A 19,490-nucleotide genomic window follows, 5' to 3' on the forward strand; every position below is an offset into this window, starting at 1 on the left:
TATGTAACAATCAAGTTTGTAAAACTAGATGACGAGGAGGCGGTGTTATGCGGATTGATGAGAGGAAACTGAGCGTGGACGCTAGGGTGAAGTACATAAAACAACCTAATAAAAAATCCCTTTCTTTTTAATGTTTGCATTGCACATTTCACTATTGAAAATAACAACACGATTCAGTATCGTTCCTAGAGCATGTTCGTGTGTGAATCGCGGGAGTAAAGTTAAATATTTACTTTCACGTGTATTTATATGTTCATATAAGGAAACAAGCTTTGTTCATAAAGAATACAACGTGTGGAGTGTTGATGTGACTACTGTATTTTTATGCAAGCAAGCGATCGATACTATTGAGGAAATGAAACAAATAGCGGGGAAAACCGTTAATTTCGAACATGAAAATTTCGGTTTACTATATTTTCCCCTGTCCTTCCAAATTCGTTTGAGAACCTTAAACCGAACGGATGGCGGTGTCATTTGGGAGCCCAGTATTATTTTCCACCGGCTCAGTGTTTCTTCTACTTTTACGGTATCCAGTTATTGGATTACATATGGAAAAAACCGAAAACTGCAGCTTTGCTATCAATAATCGGGTAAGAAATTACACCAACATTCTGATAGTATTTATCCTTACTGTTACTTAGGATAGATTAGTTAGACGGTTTTGAGAGTTGTGAGAATTATATTTATATCTGAAAAATACATTGGCTATAGAAACGCAAAAACACATGATTTTCCTCATAGTGTCTCGTTTGGCAAATTACATAAACACCTTCAAAAACAGACCAATCTCTCTCTCTCTCTCTCTCTCTCTCTCTCTCTCTCTCTCTCTCTCTCTCTCTCTCTATATATATATATATATATATATATATATATATATATATATATATATATATATATATACACTGTTGTGCATTTTTTTCGTTTCCCTTGAACTTGTTTAGTATCTCGTGCATCAGTTTGTATTGTTACGATTCAATGTCTTAAATTATGTAACAGCGAAGAGAGAAAATCAACAAGTTTTGTAAAATTCAACAAACAATATATTTCCCTGGGACACAAACTAACATCTAAAATGTACTTACAGTACTGAGAATTAAATCGCAACATAATCATAGCAGTTCTATCATAAATCCAAATGTAAAACTGAATTACTGTGGTATTCCGATATTGAATGTGTTGATGTGCCTGTAGCCTCGAACGTGCTAACGTGCAATAGGTCTGGAGTGTGGCGATGCGTCTTTTGATGTATCACAATAATATAGTCCAATGTATTCTTGTCTGAATTCATTACAATTCCAAATTAATATTTCTCTCCAAGAATATTCTTGAACACTTTTTAATTCCATTGAATACTAATTTGAATTTTAAAAAATCCTCCAAAATAAAAACTGAACACAACACTAAGACTGATTCTGATTCAGATGTTAAGCAGGAATGAGTAATTGTTAATTAAACAAGATTATATAAAAAAAATCTGAGAATTTAATCAACAATGATAGAGAAATATTTAGCTATGTATTATGTTGTGTAGAAAATAACGTTACTGGTCAGGTATATAATGCACACAACATATGATCATTAAAAATGCCAACAAATAATACGAATTCAATATTCATAACAGTAGTCGTTTATGTTATATTTATTTTTGCCATTTTAAAAAATGTAGTCGAGGATATCTTCGAATTTTATTTTGTAATTAATTTTCATCGAATTTATAATACCCTTTATTATTTCACGGGGACAGTATTTTGATAACCGATACCCATTACGTTTCTCAGATGCATGAACTGGTTGATGACTTGTGTTGTTTTTATATGTATTTTTCATTTTGTCTTTCTTCATTTGTGGTAATTGTTTGTACTATATTCATTTACTTTTGAATGTGAACGTTTAGCACATTACAATTTTGATTCGGTTGGGTTTTTTTTTTTTGCTCACTTGAAACAAAATGAAGCTATATTTTGATCGCATCTAGATTTTCTTTGCTGTTTATCAATGGGTGTATGCTTATTGAATGTTAGCTACTTAATAACCCATGTAACGAAATACAGTATCAAGTGTGCGTCTCAAATTAATGTCAGGTACAACTGCAAACCTTGCACAACTTATTTCAGCTTGCACTAAAAAGTTGGGTAATCCTACTACAGCAATCGTTGCCTCTTATTAGCGCTGCTTTGAAGAATATATCATGATCAGATTCTGTCTTTTTCCATTGTATCGAAATTTATGTTAAACTCATTCGTGGGGAAGCATGTATCGCATTTTATAAACTGTCAGATTTATAATTCACTCTTAGTTAATGCAGCCATAAAAGGAAGGATTACCGTTCCTGTATATATGATAACTGTTCGAGTCAGTAGTATGATAATAGCAGTTTTACATTTGTTACTGATACAGGTTAAACATTCTATTACCCACACCCACTCCATTATATAAGCGCAAAAATGCCACAGTTTGGGACTTACCAAAGACAGCGTGCTTTGTAAAAGGTGTTGCGGGTCAGCAAAAGCAATTAATGCCTATATTATGGGAGCGGTGCATCAAACAAGAACACTCACCCAAACGTCTGTGTTTAGCACACATTTGGTCAAGGTAGCACTTCCTGCATAGTACGATCGACAGTAGCACAGACTGAAGCGGATACGGGGAATCATGTTAGGGCCACAGAGGAATCGCAAATTAACTTCAATGGTTGCACACTTGTTGCCGCTGTATTTGTAGCCAAGATGGATGTATCCGAAATCCCTATGGAAGAACTGCAAATGTGTTTGGGACACAGGTATGGCCCCTATTCAAAAGACTTCACATGCGACTTTCTTTGGTGTTCTCGATCACCAGCGTCTTGTAGAATATCTACGGTCCCGAAGGGTTTCGTATGCAAGAGGAAGACAATTCTGTATGCGATATAGAATGCACAATTCTGGACAACAGAAAAAGCGTTGGCAAACCAGTCCCTTTCTTATCTACAACAGACAGACTGCACGGTAAGATGCAAGTTCCAGAACAAAATCTTTTGCGACGTCAAGGCCAGGGAAATTCACGAATTGTTTGGATGCCATCTCGCGAACTACGTTGAGACTCCAAACTTGCACCTGCTTGAAACGTTCCTACACCCGGACGACCAAACCCTCGGATGTACACGTATCGAATTATTTTCGTACGCACGCATACAATGTGTTGTATTCGATTAGCATGCCGCAGGAACCGTTGTGGAGGAAGTATTGCGATTAGTCTCATTCACCGAGCAAACAAAGACTTGTACAACCACCTCGGACCAATGGGCAGATCTCGCAAGTGTGTTGGGCAATCTACATAGCCTGCAACCGCCCAACACGATTACACAACGCGCCGAAACCTCCCAAAGCTGTCAGCGCAGGATAGGAGCAAGAGGTTGTTGGAGATTGAAAACACGAGGTTGCTGGAATTGTGGCGAAACGAGTTGGTGGAGATCCTTTCAAAGTCCCAAATGTAAAAAGAGATAGTAGACCTGGAACATATAGTGGTTGTTCACAAAGAATAGAAACGAATCTCTGAATGCGCTTTCGAGATTTTAAGCGAGGCATTGTCGAAAAATGAGAAAAGCAGGCTCAGTAGCTAGGCTTTTGGATTGACATGGATATCACCGCTGCAGCCTGATTTGTTTATGGTGTACTAGAGGAGGTATACACAGTTTGGGCCATAAAAGGTCTAGTAGCTATTATAAAGTTTTGCAGAGAGATCTCGTGGATGAGGAGGACAAAAGCATAGTCCGTTGATCTTCTGCATTGTCGACGCTTAACCAGCCTAGTGTATTTTATGGAAATCGATAGACCGCGGTCCTTCTACAACAACGAGGGTAGGGAAATATTTTTGAACAAGATACGTGTCCTATCAATACTGTCCTTCTTTCTCTGAAAGCTAAGTAGCAGAGCCTATGTGTACTGCTAAATGATCGGTATTTCACCTGTGTTTTCTTTTCCAGTTTACTATACCCCTACAGCATTTTTTAAAAAGTTTTATTTAATTTGTTTCGATTCATGTACACAGGACGTCAATGGCATGATATAGTGGTCTTTAAACAGATTTTAAAACTCTCGAGCTGATGAATACACGATATCAGTATAAAATATTGGACCATAACTTATTCAAAGAAATCTAAACTATCAGCAGAAGGTTTTCAAATTCCTCAACAAACACCCCAAAAACAAACATGTAAGATTGAAATGGTAATCAGATCATATCAGACATCCTCAATGGTAATATTTACAATGTCTGTGACAAATATATTAACAAAATATTCAAAAACAGTATGTGAAGGGAGAGTGATGAAATATATATCATATCAAAGGGTAGGTATGGAGCAAAAGAATTATATGTCTTAAGCATAAAGAATCACGTTGTTATCCATCAGATCATTCTAAACAAAACAACGTGAATGTTCTAGTTTTGTCAAGGAATATGAAGGTAAAAGAAAACAAACAAACATTAACCTTAACGGACACGGCAGATTCCATTCAAGACAAACAATAGATCAACACAAGCATCCATTAATGCAACAGTTGCCATCAGACCAACCATGTAAGTTCCCTAGAACCAACGAGATGCATGCAATCAATGCAAATGAATCATTTGATCAGCAAATAAGAGAAGCCGAAAGATTAATAGATGTTTACTACAAGCAAATTCAAAGTGGAGAATTTCCCTCCAGCAGGGCGTATATCAATCACTATGCAGATGCGAATTAAAAACTTACGCAAATGATTTGAATGTTATCAGCTCAAAACTAATATAAACGTCGATGCCAAACAGATAATGGACATAAGGAAAATGTCGTCCAATAACCAGATCCAACCAAAATAGTTAAATCGCAAGACCAGTTCAAAACTTTTTGAAAATTAAGAAACACAGACAGCTGGTCATATCATTTAATAGCTTTAAAGAAAACGTAATTTTAGAAATGATGCTAAAACGAATTCAAAAGTTCAAGAACATTACCATTAGGTGGTATGCTAAAAAGATTGTTCCAAAGGAAAGCTGTAATATTGCCTACGATTATTACAAGTTTATGTATAATTTTGTAGCAAATTTAGTAATAGGTTTAGCAGTCTGCCCTTGGAAGCTGTTATGTGCAAGAAGTACAGAGTCATCTGTGGACTAAGTCAAAAATGTCATGACAGCTATTTCCAAGTAGTACTATTATTCAGATGGCAGTAATCTCATTCACTGCTATCATTGGCAGTTTAATAAATCTGTTTGTCGAACAGTACTGGACAGGATGTTTCATTCTTGGGTAAGCATGCCAGTTTGCTCATTCGAGCAAGAGTTGGCATATGCTTTGCATTTTTGATAAAACATGTAAGACACAATTTCGTAAATGTTTAAATAAGGTAATTAGAGCATATTATGCAACTATCTTCATGAATATACGTATTTGCTTTTGTTTCGTTTATTATCTTTGTCTTTAGACATTATGAGCAGTTTGTGATTATATAAATGTCATTCTTGTCTACATAGTTCTTACCCACGCTTCCTTCTGTTCGGTTGTCTATCTTTTGACAGATCATTACAGACTGTGTATCAGCTGCTGGAATAATAGTGGTATCTCTTCAGTCTATTTGCAGTGCTTAACCCTAGTTTAAGGCTATGTTGCTGACTATTTCAAAATTGTTTCTGTAAGCAACAGTTCTATTTCCATTCGTGGACAAAAAAATATAAGATCACCAGCAACAGCAATGTCAAGTCAAACTTATGAATCACTCTCTCCATCACACACACACATGTGTTGGAATATTATTATATTGATTTTATTGGAGTCATAATCTTGCTCATCTATATTAATTTCCTAATTAACCTGGACAATGGGAAAAGAATGCAATAGTTTTTCTCATCTGAACATTAACACATACTATATAGACCTCACAGACCTGATATTCTGATTTTAACTGGTTATTCCCTCTTTGGGAAGTCAATTGCTATCTTAAAAAGAAGTAATTCCATTTTATCTTGTTATTCCCTCTTTGGGAAGTCAGTTGCTATCTTAAAAAGAAGTAATTCCATTTTATCTTGTTATTCCCTCTTTGGGAAGTCAGTTTCTATCTTATAAAGAAGTAATTCAATTTTATGTTGGTATTCCCTCTTTCGGAAGTCAGTAGCTATCTTAAAAAGAAGTAATTCCATTTTATGTTGTTATTCCCTCTTTGGGAAGTCAATTGCTATCTTAAAAAGAAGTAATTCCATTTTATCTTCTTATTCCCTCTTTGGGAAGTCAGTTGCTATCTTAAAAAGAAGTAATTTCAATTTATCTTCATCAGATGTAATCATCTTATTGTAAGAATCTCTCAACGTAATTCCAGTCAAACTTATACCCCCCTCCACCCCGTTTGCAATCCAGTCAATCTCATAGTCCCTCCACCCCGTTTGCAATCCAATCTCATACCCCCTCCACCCCGTTTGCAATTCCTATTCGATCGGAGCACAGTAAGTCCTGTCATCGTATAAGCTGGGATTTTTTCTACCATTTTTCGTTCATGTCAAGAAGTCGAGGAATGTTAATATTGTCGCAGATTTTATTAAATTGTTTCCATGAAGTTTGTTGCTTTCCATGAAGTTTGTTGTTACTAGAACCGACTGAATGTTAATAAGGCAACGGTACAAAGTGTTCAGGACAACATGTATCGTATCTGAAAGTAAACGAAGTTTGTAAAATACTTTTTTCCCTCTGTTATATTTGTATCTGTTACGTGCCAGTAGAAAAATGCCTAACCAAGCGTTGTCATCTTTCCTGTCCAGTTCAACTAATTTTGGCTTTGTGCATAAAGTAGTTTGTGTTCGTAGTAAAATCGAAAGAATCAAGTGCACGGGAAGAAATGCACTCTGATGTATAAATACTTATTTAAGAAGAATGCTCAAAACTCTCAATTCATTAAGATTTGGCTTCGGATATATCAATATTTCAAATGGTCATCCTCCGAAAAATACTAGTGCTATTTTCTTTCATTATTTCCATTCCTGCAAACTCTCTATTTTTCTAATGTGTACGCCATTATTATTAATTTCGTTACACTTCTTTCTTTCAGAATGGAGAGATGATACCGATTCCGTGGAAACTTCTAACAGGTAAGCCTTGTTTCATTACTCATCTCTACTTCATAACTGATTATATCAGTACCATGGAGAACACTGGAAGGTAAGTGTTCAGTTTATTACTGTTCTCTGCTTTAGAATGGAGGACATAAATTCTATTGAAAATTGTAGGCGGCAAGGGTTGTCTAAGATTGAGTTGAAACGATTATTGAAGATTTCCTAAACAAATTGGTTACGTTTTTCGCAAAGAAAATTACATGGATTATTTTATTCATGGAGTTGTATACACAGATAGAGATTATCTACGTCCTCTGGGTAGATATACATAAATATTTCATGAGTGAAGAAAAAACAGTGTATTGTCATGAGTGGCGACAGACTTCGGAGCGTAACATCTTTAAACAAACCATTGTATTCATTGCAACCTTCCTTGCACGGATTTCCGTTATTGATTTTGTTTATTTTTACATTCAAACTGGAGTTTTGTGTAGCCTTGACACACTTAAAGTCTAGTTCGGTAGACGATGCTGCATTTTAGTTTCGACTGTCACTTAATTTCGGTTTACAATTGACACTGATCAACACCCGATCTACCCATCGTTTTCAAAACAATTTGAATTAAAACTGAAACTTACAAAATAGTATTACTATATTTAATAGCGATTTTTTCTTCTAAAAATATCTCTACCGTTTGTCGTACAGAATTAAAGGTATACAATAGTGTGTACGTAATTCGTACCAACAGGAGTTACGTTCAGTCGCTGACAGTTTCCGTGGTTCATGTAGAGAACTAATTCTACAATAACAGATACATAAAGGCAGTATTTTGCTGTTTGTAGTTGGTTCTTCGGCATTTCTTGCTCGTAGTACATTCACTGCATAAATGTACATAAGAGAGTCTACATTTGACACATTTTGTTGTGGAGGGAAAGGGAGGATGGGATGGATAGAAATAGGATTTGAATAACATACATAAGGACAGATAGATTTCCTAAATGGGAAAGGAAACCATCTCTAAAGTGATATCGCCACTTTGTCTACAAAAGTGATATATCCACTTTGGCGATATCATCTTTCTCCCGCTGATACAATTCAGCATGTCACATTGAAATGTATATATATATATATATATATATATATATATATATATATATATATATATATATATATATATATATATATATATATACAGTTATTTTACTACAATACAAGTCTTTCATATTCAGTACTCATTTTCGGATCACTTTTATATATAAACACTGCCAGTCTTGAGATAATAAACAATACCATACCGATATGTACGTATTTTCAAATCTCTGCTATATATGCACATTGGGTATTTTCTGAGATCACACAGAAAACAATATTTAGATAGGTCGGTGTTGTCAGATCTATGATATATGCACAATGTACTAGTCTTAAGATCACATATAGGATAACATGCGATTAGACACGTATAAATAAAACCTTTCCATAAAAAGAAGATAATCTAATTAGCTGTGATGCCATGGAACAGAATGATAACACCGTGAATATAGAAGAGTGGACGGCATTCATATAAAACGAACATAATTCTCAGTTGTAGAAAGTTTAACGTTAGTGTATCTTCTATTTAGGTTTAGTAGAAATGAAAAAGGAGACGAGAAAGAAGACGAAAACAATAAGATTGCAGGACGCGCCTAGAGAGTTCCAGATAACGATGGACGAAACGAATTTATTGCTAACCTGGTTGCATCCAAAAGGTAAGGATAATTTTAATAGAATATAAGAGAGATATGAAGTTATGAGAAAAAGAAAATTACGGAATATAAATAAATTGAAAGCAAAACATGTTTTCCATGGTATGAAACACTTTTCTCGACGCTTTTAGCACAAGCTACGAGATATTTCGTTTTGTAAATACCTTTAATATGCATGTGCGCATCACTTAACGCCTTCTACATCGTTAAAGTTAAGAACTTGAACGTCAGCCCAATGATAGTGTGGGTGTATAATGTGTTATGACTTCAACAGTTTTGATCTAAACCCTGGTGGCAGGGCTACGTGTGAGTGAAACTCATGGGGTCATATATTTGAAAATATTAAGATCCCCATCCTATTACCATGTATACAGTAGCAGGGTATGAAAAGTTAAATTTAACACACACACACACACACACACACACACACACACACACACATATATATATATATATATATATATATATATATATATATATATATATATATATATATATATATATATATATATATATGAATGAACACTTTATAACACAGGAAAACATATGTTTAAGCTGCACTCGCTGCTGGGGAATTTCCCAATCTTCCAAACCTAGCCTCTGGGACATATCCTTTACGATTGGAATATATATATTTATATATATATATATATATATATATATATATATATATATATATATATATATATAGAGAGAGAGAGAGAGAGAGAGAGAGAGAGAGAGAGAGAGAGAGAGAGTGAGTGAGGGGGGGTTAAGTTTGGGCTAGTTATAGAGCTTTGAAAAAATCACTCTTCACCGACAAATGATCCCTTACATTTGAAATATATGTGTGTAGATGCCTAACCAAGCATGGTATAACATTTGAAATATATGTGTGTAGATGCCTAACCAAGCATGGTATAACTTTTTAATTTGCGTGATATAACGACAACCACAAGCATCAAAATCATAGCGAACCCATTCGATAGAAAGTACGTTAAAAGCGCAGAGATCGTGTTAAAGCGTGTTTTGTTTTTCTTTCCAGACCATGTTTTTTCTCATGCCCAGTCAAACATTCATTAATTGTATCGAAATATATTATACATTAGGTTAGAAATATGACCATCTAATAAAACTTTACTCGACCGCCATTCACAAGAGAGAGAAATGAAAAATTACGAAAAAATGTACACAAGTTTAATCAATGTCAATATTATCTGCGAAGTTCCCTGGTAATTCGTCAGGCGTTGTGTGACCATTTACGTACCCGATCATACGTTGTTTGTAAATTTATCACCAAGCTACAAACCTTTTCACATTCACTGTATAAAATATGGAGATGTCATTATTATTACAATATTAACTGTATTAAACATGGAGATGTCATTATTATTACAATATTCACTGTATACAATATGGAGATGTCATTATTATTACAATATTCACTGTCACGTTTGCCTGCCCGGGATTACGTAAGTTAGGAGCAAAGGAATGGGTTAGCGCAATGTGTATGTCGACCCTGCACTGTTACGGCGATTTTGTTTGTACAAGAACCACACACACACACACACACACGTTAAGTGTTAACACTAGCATATAGATGTTAGAAGCTTTGTTCTAAGAACAAAGGACCCTCAACGCTATTGTAAATCTCCCCGCTTTCACAGATGGCCAGAGGCTCGTCTGTTAATATGGACCGACTGGGGGTAGAATTGATATCCAATCAGAACTGAGGAAGGGTGGGGCCATCAATTCGAACCAGAACTTAACAGCCATTCGGACTGATAACGAATTAGTGATTTGTAAGCCGTCGTAGTGGTAAAACAGAATATACTCACTCTGAGGGAGCCACTCGTGATTTGGCGGAAAAACTCTTAGTACATTCTAAGGACAGAACACTTCGTAAAGGAAGCTTTTGGGGACAGAGTAGTCAAGTCCCGAGTCTCAGAGAGACAGGATAGAAGTAGGCGGAGAACAAGCTCCGCTGAAGGAGAAATAGAGAATAGAAGTAGGCGGAGAACAAGCCTCGTTGAAGGAGAAAGAGAGAAAGAAAAGGAGGAGGAGAAAAGAAGACAAAGGGGAAGAGGACAGGAAGAATCGGAGAACGCCGGAAGGAGGAAAGCAATTGGCGTAGTAAACACATATGAGTAGAAACCAAGTACAGGGGAAAGCCATCTCACACTATAATCACGTGATGTAATATGTTGTCACATGGTCGAGAGGAAGTAGATTGGTTGAGAAATTAATATCGTTTGATTTGTATTAAATTGTTATTCTTTTGGATTTCACCTTTGTGTTCCTAATGATTTAATTGTCGGTATTGCTGACTGGGGGCTCGGAGCTTTACCTCTCTCTATCACTAATTTCACTTCCTACAAAAACGAGCCAGGGTGGGAATTCCACAGTAATTCAAATAAATATTGGGAGCACCCCACCCCAACGCATAACAGGGGGTCACATAGAACACCACATTCACTGTATAAAATATGGAGATGTCATTATTATTACAATATTCACTGTATAAAATATGGAGATTGTCATTATTATTACAAAAGAGATGTCATTATTATTACAATATTTTCCAGAGCATACAGAATTAATCAAATTCTTCTACTTGGAAATCCGTTTTGAGTTTTCGGCATTAAGGCATGAGAATGAATATTTCCTTCTGAACGTAACAGGAATAGATATGCAGGTAGGTTAATGTGTGTGTGTGTGTGTGTGTGTGTGTGTATATGTATGTATGTATGTATGTATGTATGTATGTATGTATGCCTTCATTTGGCACATGCATTTTCTCGATAGTTATTTTCTCTCTGTTTTGTTTACCTGTACTTCATTCATCGTGTAGAGTTGTTTCTTTTCCCTAGTCAGGTTAGCATTTCACCAGTTTTTGTTTGTGTTAAATGTTGAGTTTTTTGAAGATTTCATTTGTGTGGTGGAGGGTTACTCATGAAGAGAATGCTTGGCTAGTAATGTTAGGATTCAGTTTTATTCCATGCACTCTTAACGTCTATATATTTATGTTTAAAAGCTATTACAATATGAAAGCGATTATTATCTTTTGTATTAATTCAGGACAAATCTTTCGACTTTCGATGTATACACTTATTAGAGAAAGTTAAAGACGTTAGAGCCAAAATTTGGTCGCTTCCGAATCCGGCAGGCAAATCGGAATCTCTCTTCAAACTGAGCAAGCGTGCAATAAAAAATCCAGTTGAGAGCTTCATATCACTTGATGAAGGTAATTGTTTCTATCAGCTCATGACTCAATATGCATACATTGTTTGCGGCTGAATATTTGTTTTATGTCAACACCTTAAGATATCACTTTCTGTGATTCGGATTAGGTCCAAATAAGCTCACGAAATTCTTGCTCTCGCCCTTTGGAACCTTTTATTTAGTATTACTCTCAAGATCATGGCATCCTTTTTTATAAACTGGTGGCACAATGGACATTGGAAGGGACAACGTTCCGGTATGTTTAAATATGGCCATTTAACCCAAACAAATAGTCTTTGAGTCATGTATACTACTTAACGTTATTAACAAATAGCTTCTTAAACACGTCTTCATCTGACATGAAATGTATGAAATTCGTTCAGTAATACCTGCAATGTTCTACTCTCTTCGCTCAGCTCTATTTATTCAGCTCATTTTTATATAACAAAAATGTCATATCTGAGACAAACCCATGTAGGATATATCGAATTGTTCAGGTGTTTACAATATAGACTCTCATATCTGATCTAATTCTCTGTAATCCAGTCATCCAATCCAACCTAGTCTTACAAACGTGAACCAAGAAAAGCCATACTAGTGAGAAAATTGAGTTCGTGAATGTGTGGTCATTTGTTAATTAGAGAAAAATAATTTGCGGTATTAACATGTTTTAAACCCCTTCAGTTGACAACGACTATTCTCTTAATGTCTTTGGGAATGAAATAGAGTCAACATCGTCCTCAAGCAAACCTCAAGGAAGTGTTGTTTGTTTACCTCGGTCGAGAGACCCTTGCGTGTTGAGAGAGAGAGAGAGAGAGAGAGAGTCCAGGCAGGATGTGATCTGTGACTTAGGCGTGTGGCATAATAACTACTAAGGCATTATATCAAAGAATATTGTCTTATTTAATTTAATATGCAAACTATATTTTTTGTATAAAGCATTAAGATGAGACAATTTCTCATCACTTGTGCGTGCTTGTTGGGGGCCTCTTCGCGACTGGTGCCTTTTCGATACGTCCCAGTACCGTTTCAGGATCAGAGATAAGTGGAGGAATCTTTTCGGTTACAAAGCGTCTCTGCCGTTTCTGGAACAGGAAATTGTCGTTGACTTTACCTGGACTGAAGATCGTGTATAAGTCTTTGCTTGAGTTTGAGCCCGAGTTTCAAACCTTAGCCAATCCAGAGTGACATTTCAAAAGAAAAATTATTTTGCACATGGTTAAACCAAATATTCAGACTCAAGCCTCACATTCGTATGAGATCCAGGATTTGTTCTAAAACGGCACTGGGCCATCATATTTTAACAGTTTTGGTCTCCGAACGGTTCGTTGTGAAAGGGGGAGGGGATTAGAAATATTCGGAGAAACAAATCAGGATCTCAAATACTTTCCAACGAATGTTCTTGCTCAGATTTGTATCAAACAGACCAAATTATATTCTTTATATTAATTGTCAAAAAAATTGTTTTGAGATAAAAGGAAAAAGAAAAAAAATAGCGCAGCTGTAAAGAAACTCCTAATCCCAGCCACCTGTCATCAAACCTCCGAAAAGTAATGGATCTGATTGTAATATTGCACTGTGTCAGCCAAAAACATTGTCGATAAAGACGTTAGAACTGCATTTCTACCTAACACCGAAGTTTAACTAATATTGGGAGTGTGTTATTTGCAGCTCGAAACTATGAAAAACGATTGCCTAAACATCACGATCCACCCGGATAGTATAGTTTGCCATGTTTAATTTTTTCAATCTGTGGCATTGTGATCGAGAAATAGTGTATATGTATTTGCACTCAGTGACGTGTGGGTTTTGCAACTCTTTCTTACTTTGCTTACATTGTAAACATGAGCAAAGTTGAGATAATTTTTTCTGCTTTTTTATTTCATAGACACCAAACCATCTCGTAGCGACAGCTGGTCAGCTACAGCACACTTTGTTTAGCCTCTTACATGTGCCACAATGATCTTGTCGCCATTTCGTTGACATTGTGATAAATGCGTCACAAACAGTAAACAGGAAGATGCAGCATCTTGTTTGAATGCTAAATTGCATGCCCCACCTTTTCGATCAGACTGCTCCCTGTTTTTCTACTCTCTGGTTTGTCATATTTCAACATATTTTCACCATTTTTCTTTGAGAGAACCACATAATCAGCTTTAAAATAATATTATTAGTTTGAAGTTTCTAGATTAAATAATTTCATTAGTTTTCAGACGCAAACCACTACATTAGGCCTCGACTCACTTTACAGTAAAGGTGTTTTTCTTAGGATCTTGGGAGGTTGGAGCTGATCATAAATGACTTACAGCCTGTCAGTATAGCAACTAATTGCTTCTTTGTTTTTTTTTTATTAAAGTCATAATTTTTTTCAAATTTTATATGGATCTATCTTTTTATCTATCTCACTTGAGATGCTCAAGAAAGACGTAAAAGGGAGTATCAGTGCTGTTATGAATTGGTGGAGGTCAGATTAAGAATTGACACCAACCAGAGTGTTCAAGTTATAGTGATACTACACACATTGCCATATGATTCAGAAGTTCAAGTGTTTCTCATGAATGCTACTACAGAGGAATCCGGGAATGTTAACAGAGTGAAAACTTGGAAAGTTATTGGAAACGGCGGAGAGGTAAGTGTATAATGTAGTATTTGTATGTATGTGTGTATGTGTGTATGTATGTATGTATGTATGTATGTATGCATGTATGTATGTATGTGTGTGTGTATGTATGTATGTATGTATGACTGACTGACTGACTGACTTTATTTCCTCTTTAAAAAGAGATTACATCAGAATAAACAAATTCATGACAATACAGGATCATAAAATAAAACAGAAAATTGACAAAAATACAATAGTAATACTGTGTCAGCTACCGTATTGACAAAACGAAATATCTCAATGCCTGCAATTATGCAAATCTGCAGTCATTGGCAGAGCAAGGCACTAATCTTTTAACAGTTGCTTGACGATGATAATATTTCGAAAAGTTAATACGTCTATAGTGTTATGTGCTTAACATTAAGTTCGAGATAGTAACGAAAATGAAATGAAAAACTTATAACAGTGTAATTCTATATGTAGTTTTTTTTTCTTCATATGACGCATGTATTTATGCATATATATACTTGTTTGCGCGTATGCGTGCGTGCATGAGATCGTTTAAATATGTGATATCTGCTCTATTGGCTCATGTTCACGACATATTTAAAAATACAGAGAGAACTGTTCACTGATTGATTCGATATAAATAAGAAACAAGAAATTCTTAACTTTAAAACTGCATCTTCGAGAAAGTCTAACAATGAACACAGTCAAAAACTAAGTGAATATGTGTTTATTCACATAATATTGTGGGTTTTTTCTGTTCTTTATCGCAGAAGAATGAAAGTTTGAATTCTGGCGTTCTTTCTCCTGGAAAATACAAAGCAGAGGTAAGGATAAAAAATACTTATGCTGTCTGAGAACCAAGAAATAATTTTACTTAATATTCCTTATTTTTTATACTATTTCACCAAAAGTGAGTGCATTACAGGTAAATGAGGAAGAAAAACTAACTAGACTAATATGCAATCATTAAAACAATTCAAGGTCGTTAATCAAAATTCTCAGTCGTCGAATAATAATAATAATAATAATAATAATTATTATTATTATTATTATTACTGAAGCAGCTTTTAACAAATATTATCTTATTCCGTTCCCAATAGTTGTTACGGTATCGAACAAATAAGACAATAAAATTAGAATGACCAAATCCCAGTTAACGTGATGGTACTAACATTATAAGATTTACTAAATAGGTAGTATAGATATTGAGAGTCTTAATTCAGTATGCTATTTTCATACTAACATACTCGTATCTCATTATTGCAACACACTACTCAACTAGTATATGCAAAGAACAACGTGCAAATTGATCTTCTCCAGTGCGGTAGTTTGTTGTTCAACACAAAGGCAAACGCACTTAATGGTAATTGTGGTGAATATTACACCAAATAATACATATTTTGTATACGTTGCAATTAATTGCAAGTGCTAGAACAAAAAAGAAGTAAAATGTTCAATGGATATAAACCTCTAAGTTAGCATTAAATAGTACTGGACAAGGTCCGGATGCCGCCCATTGTAATCACCGACTGCTACAAACCGAGCAGGGTATACGAAGATGACAGATTGAATGTAGCTGAAACAGAATTCTGTTGAAAGGAATTTATGTTTTCTGCCTATCCTATTTTATAATTATAATTAATATTTTACTAATATCATTATCCCCCCATCAGCTTCTAAATGCCATACTGATACATTTTGTAATTGTAAATTAGATAGTGATGTATTTCTTATCTGTAGAGTATATAGTGGCGACGATAACGTCATTTTTTAAAAAAAATTATTTTTGTCATTCTTAAGTTTAACTTTGAATTTCAATTTTAAAGAGTAAAAATGGGTATTTGAGATATGGATTTCAGTCTAAGTATTTGCAATTCATGTTACATACATGTAATATATAGGTATATAATGCAATTGTATCAGTATATACTACACAAAAATTCTGTAAAGAAGCTAACATAAAGGTGCACATTTTCTATAAAAATTCATAACTCATCTTTTATCTCAAAGTTTTCCAAGATATTTTGTTTAATTGTCCAAATAAACATGAATAGTGCTTTCTTAAATCTTTTTTCAATAAAAGTATACATTAATTTCTCATGTTAATGATAAAGTATAGAAGGAGTTTAGTTTAGAAAATGTGTACCATAAACAAATTTATCTTACCCTTTCACCAAATAAAACGTATATGCAATCTGGGAACCTGGCTTGGGAACATTCGATAATGGGGCATAGTTGGTGGGCTGTGTAGAGAGCCTCCAGTTCTCTATATTTTTGAAAAACAATTGTAAGAACATTGTTTGCTTCTTAAAATATTTGACAATATATACATATTTCTATGAACAGCATATCATTGAAAAGAAGAAGAGTGACAAGAAAATCTATAGGGAATTAGTGGCTTTAATAAACTATGAAAATGGCCTCGTTATCTATAAAGGCCATTACATAATAGCAGATCAAACACACCCTGCAATCAAGGAAGAAAAGTGATCCGTAATTAGGAAACGGTCTAAAATAAATGATAAACCAAATACAAGGCATGCCAAGAAAGGTGCATATGAGAACGTTGTTACGTAAACACATAAACTGCCTTGTGAAGTAAAGGATACACCAGGGAGGAGCTGATCTTGTGTGGTGCTCGTGTAATTACATTATAACAAAGAAAGTTAGGCTGGTACAGGTTACTACAAGGAGCATACGGTCAAAATGAAGATGAACGGTTAAAATCATTGTTTAGCATATACATTATACAAATCTGTATAAATGGAAGATTTCTCAACAGACGTCGGTAAAACTTTTTGTTAATAAAAAGTCCTCCTCCCAAACCGTGGACGAGCAACCTAGGAACAAAGCAGATGGGTATAACTAAATTAGTAATAATTACTATTTGACTATCATACTAGGTTCATTATAGACGTGAACCAAGAGATTATTTTCTCTTGCCTGACTATATCAAGGACCAAGTATTATCTCCAGAGACATTAATGCCAATTGAAGACAATTGTTCAGAATGGCAGAAGATTATTGATGATTACAAAGACAGAAAGCCAACAGTACTGTGCACAGTGAAATACAAAGAAATATATGTCATTTACTAAAACATACTTCACATACGAGTGTAGTTAAAGATATAAAAACATACACGGAGGCGTCCTGTTTGATCAACAAGCAGAGGCCACAAAGCGATCGACATATATGGGCTGTCGTGAGATTTTTCTACGTATTGTTTTTCAATGCAAAATACCCCAGTATCTGTTCCTCACTGGACATTTGTTGGCATCCAGTGTGTTGACAAATGTTGTGGAGCACTACTGAACCATCCTTCCTCACACCGGTCAACTCTATGACAGCACACTGGCGCAAAAGTCAGCCGTCGTGACAGACTTTTTAAAGAAGCACAACATCCTCACTTTGCCACATTCTCCGTACAGCGCCCATTTAAATCCATGTGATGTTTGGCTGAATACCGCTGTCAAAGATTAGTTGAGTTCGGGCGGTATTAAAGCCATTATTCGCTTGAAAGCGCAGTTTTCACGTGTATGAGCCATACCAAAACGTGACTACGAAACAGTATTGAATAATTAGATGAAGTGTGTAGAGATGTAAGTGGCGTACTTTGAGGGGATGTTCAGACTCACTGTTCACTAGGAAAGATCTCTTTTGTAAAGCACACTAATACTCAGAACGTTTCAAACATCCATCGTATAATAATTATAATAAATATGTGCGGAATACCATCCAATCACACTGTTAGTTGTATCGGCACTAGGTTATCGCATTTTGCGCCTTTTCTCTTTATACTCTGCAGAAAATGTTACATCCTTTGGGTACTACAAAAACTTTCAGAAAGGTCCATTACTTGTAATAAATACAATGTGTGTTGTAGATTTGAAACTTATTTCAACATTTCATGGTTGAGGAGCACAAGAATTCAACCTAATTCTACCGACTTGTATTTAATACCATAAAGTCTCATTGACATATCTTTTCGGAACCACCTCAAACCTAAAAACGATTTTGTTAAATTTATTATCGTTTATAATATGGATATTTATTTAAACGATCGGGTATGAAGGATCGTGGGAAAGATTCTTAAAATACTGTTCTTTGGTACTCATATAAAATGGGCTAAAACAAATCCAGAAAAATATGTACACTTATTTATTGAATTTAAGTATTATTAACACGTTAACATGACGACCATCTGCAACAGGCACTTTTTGTAGCGATTTACAATGGGGACATTTTATCTTTTAGAATTCTGATTTATCTCAATTTGTTTGCATTCCTATGCTTGCTACAGCTGCTACATAGACAGATATTCCGTGACTTTCATCTCTTTTTGTATCAAATCATTGTAAATTGGCGTCCAAATTAAATATATATTTTCAAGCTGGACTGCAAGTGTAGCCGAATAGAAATTTGTATATTTACTAATATTAAATACGTAACATAGTAATGTTTCGCACTTTACTATTGCAACCATATTGATATCAGGGATGATGGTGTATTTCTTGACGATAGTATCCTTAATTTTGGAGCGTTTAAGTTTTGCTGTTGGAAATAACAAAACAAAAAAATTAACACTTTGATTCTCTTTAATGTTATTCTTGGTCACAGCTAACTTTGACATTCGTATAAACAAACAAACATTGCTTCTTGGTAAAGTATTGCATACATGTTAAACACATGAAATATCTTTATTACCAACGTAAACGATGTTGCATTTAATATAACGTAACCTTCTTCCGTTAAATATGATGTGTAGAAAAGTTAAATTATTTGTGTGCACTTAGCTGCTTCCAATGCATTCTCGCGCCCAAGTTTCAGCAATGGCCCTAGAGATGTCGACTTTTATCTATAAGTTTGATGATGTT

At 34.9% G+C, this 19,490-nt stretch overlaps 1 protein-coding gene across 1 annotated transcript in view; it reads left to right on the forward strand.

The window, feature by feature from the left end:
- The first annotated feature begins 393 nt into the window (after positions 1-393).
- Positions 394-19,490, forward strand: part of LOC149789431 (uncharacterized) — a 28,110-nt gene continuing 9,013 nt past the window's right edge. Inside the window, exons 1-7 of the mRNA XM_089975519.1 lie at positions 394-590; positions 7,056-7,095; positions 8,679-8,804; positions 11,366-11,475; positions 11,859-12,024; positions 14,414-14,631; positions 15,384-15,437. Coding sequence (XP_089831645.1) covers positions 462-590; positions 7,056-7,095; positions 8,679-8,804; positions 11,366-11,475; positions 11,859-12,024; positions 14,414-14,631; positions 15,384-15,437 — 843 coding nt within the window. The 5' untranslated portion in view covers positions 394-461. The remainder of the gene's footprint in view (positions 591-7,055; positions 7,096-8,678; positions 8,805-11,365; positions 11,476-11,858; positions 12,025-14,413; positions 14,632-15,383; positions 15,438-19,490) is intronic.

Source organism: Sinohyriopsis cumingii, chromosome 11 (genome assembly GCF_028554795.1).
Source record: "Sinohyriopsis cumingii isolate HCF-2022 chromosome 11, ASM2855479v2, whole genome shotgun sequence".
Taxonomy (NCBI): domain Eukaryota; kingdom Metazoa; phylum Mollusca; class Bivalvia; order Unionida; family Unionidae; genus Sinohyriopsis; species Sinohyriopsis cumingii.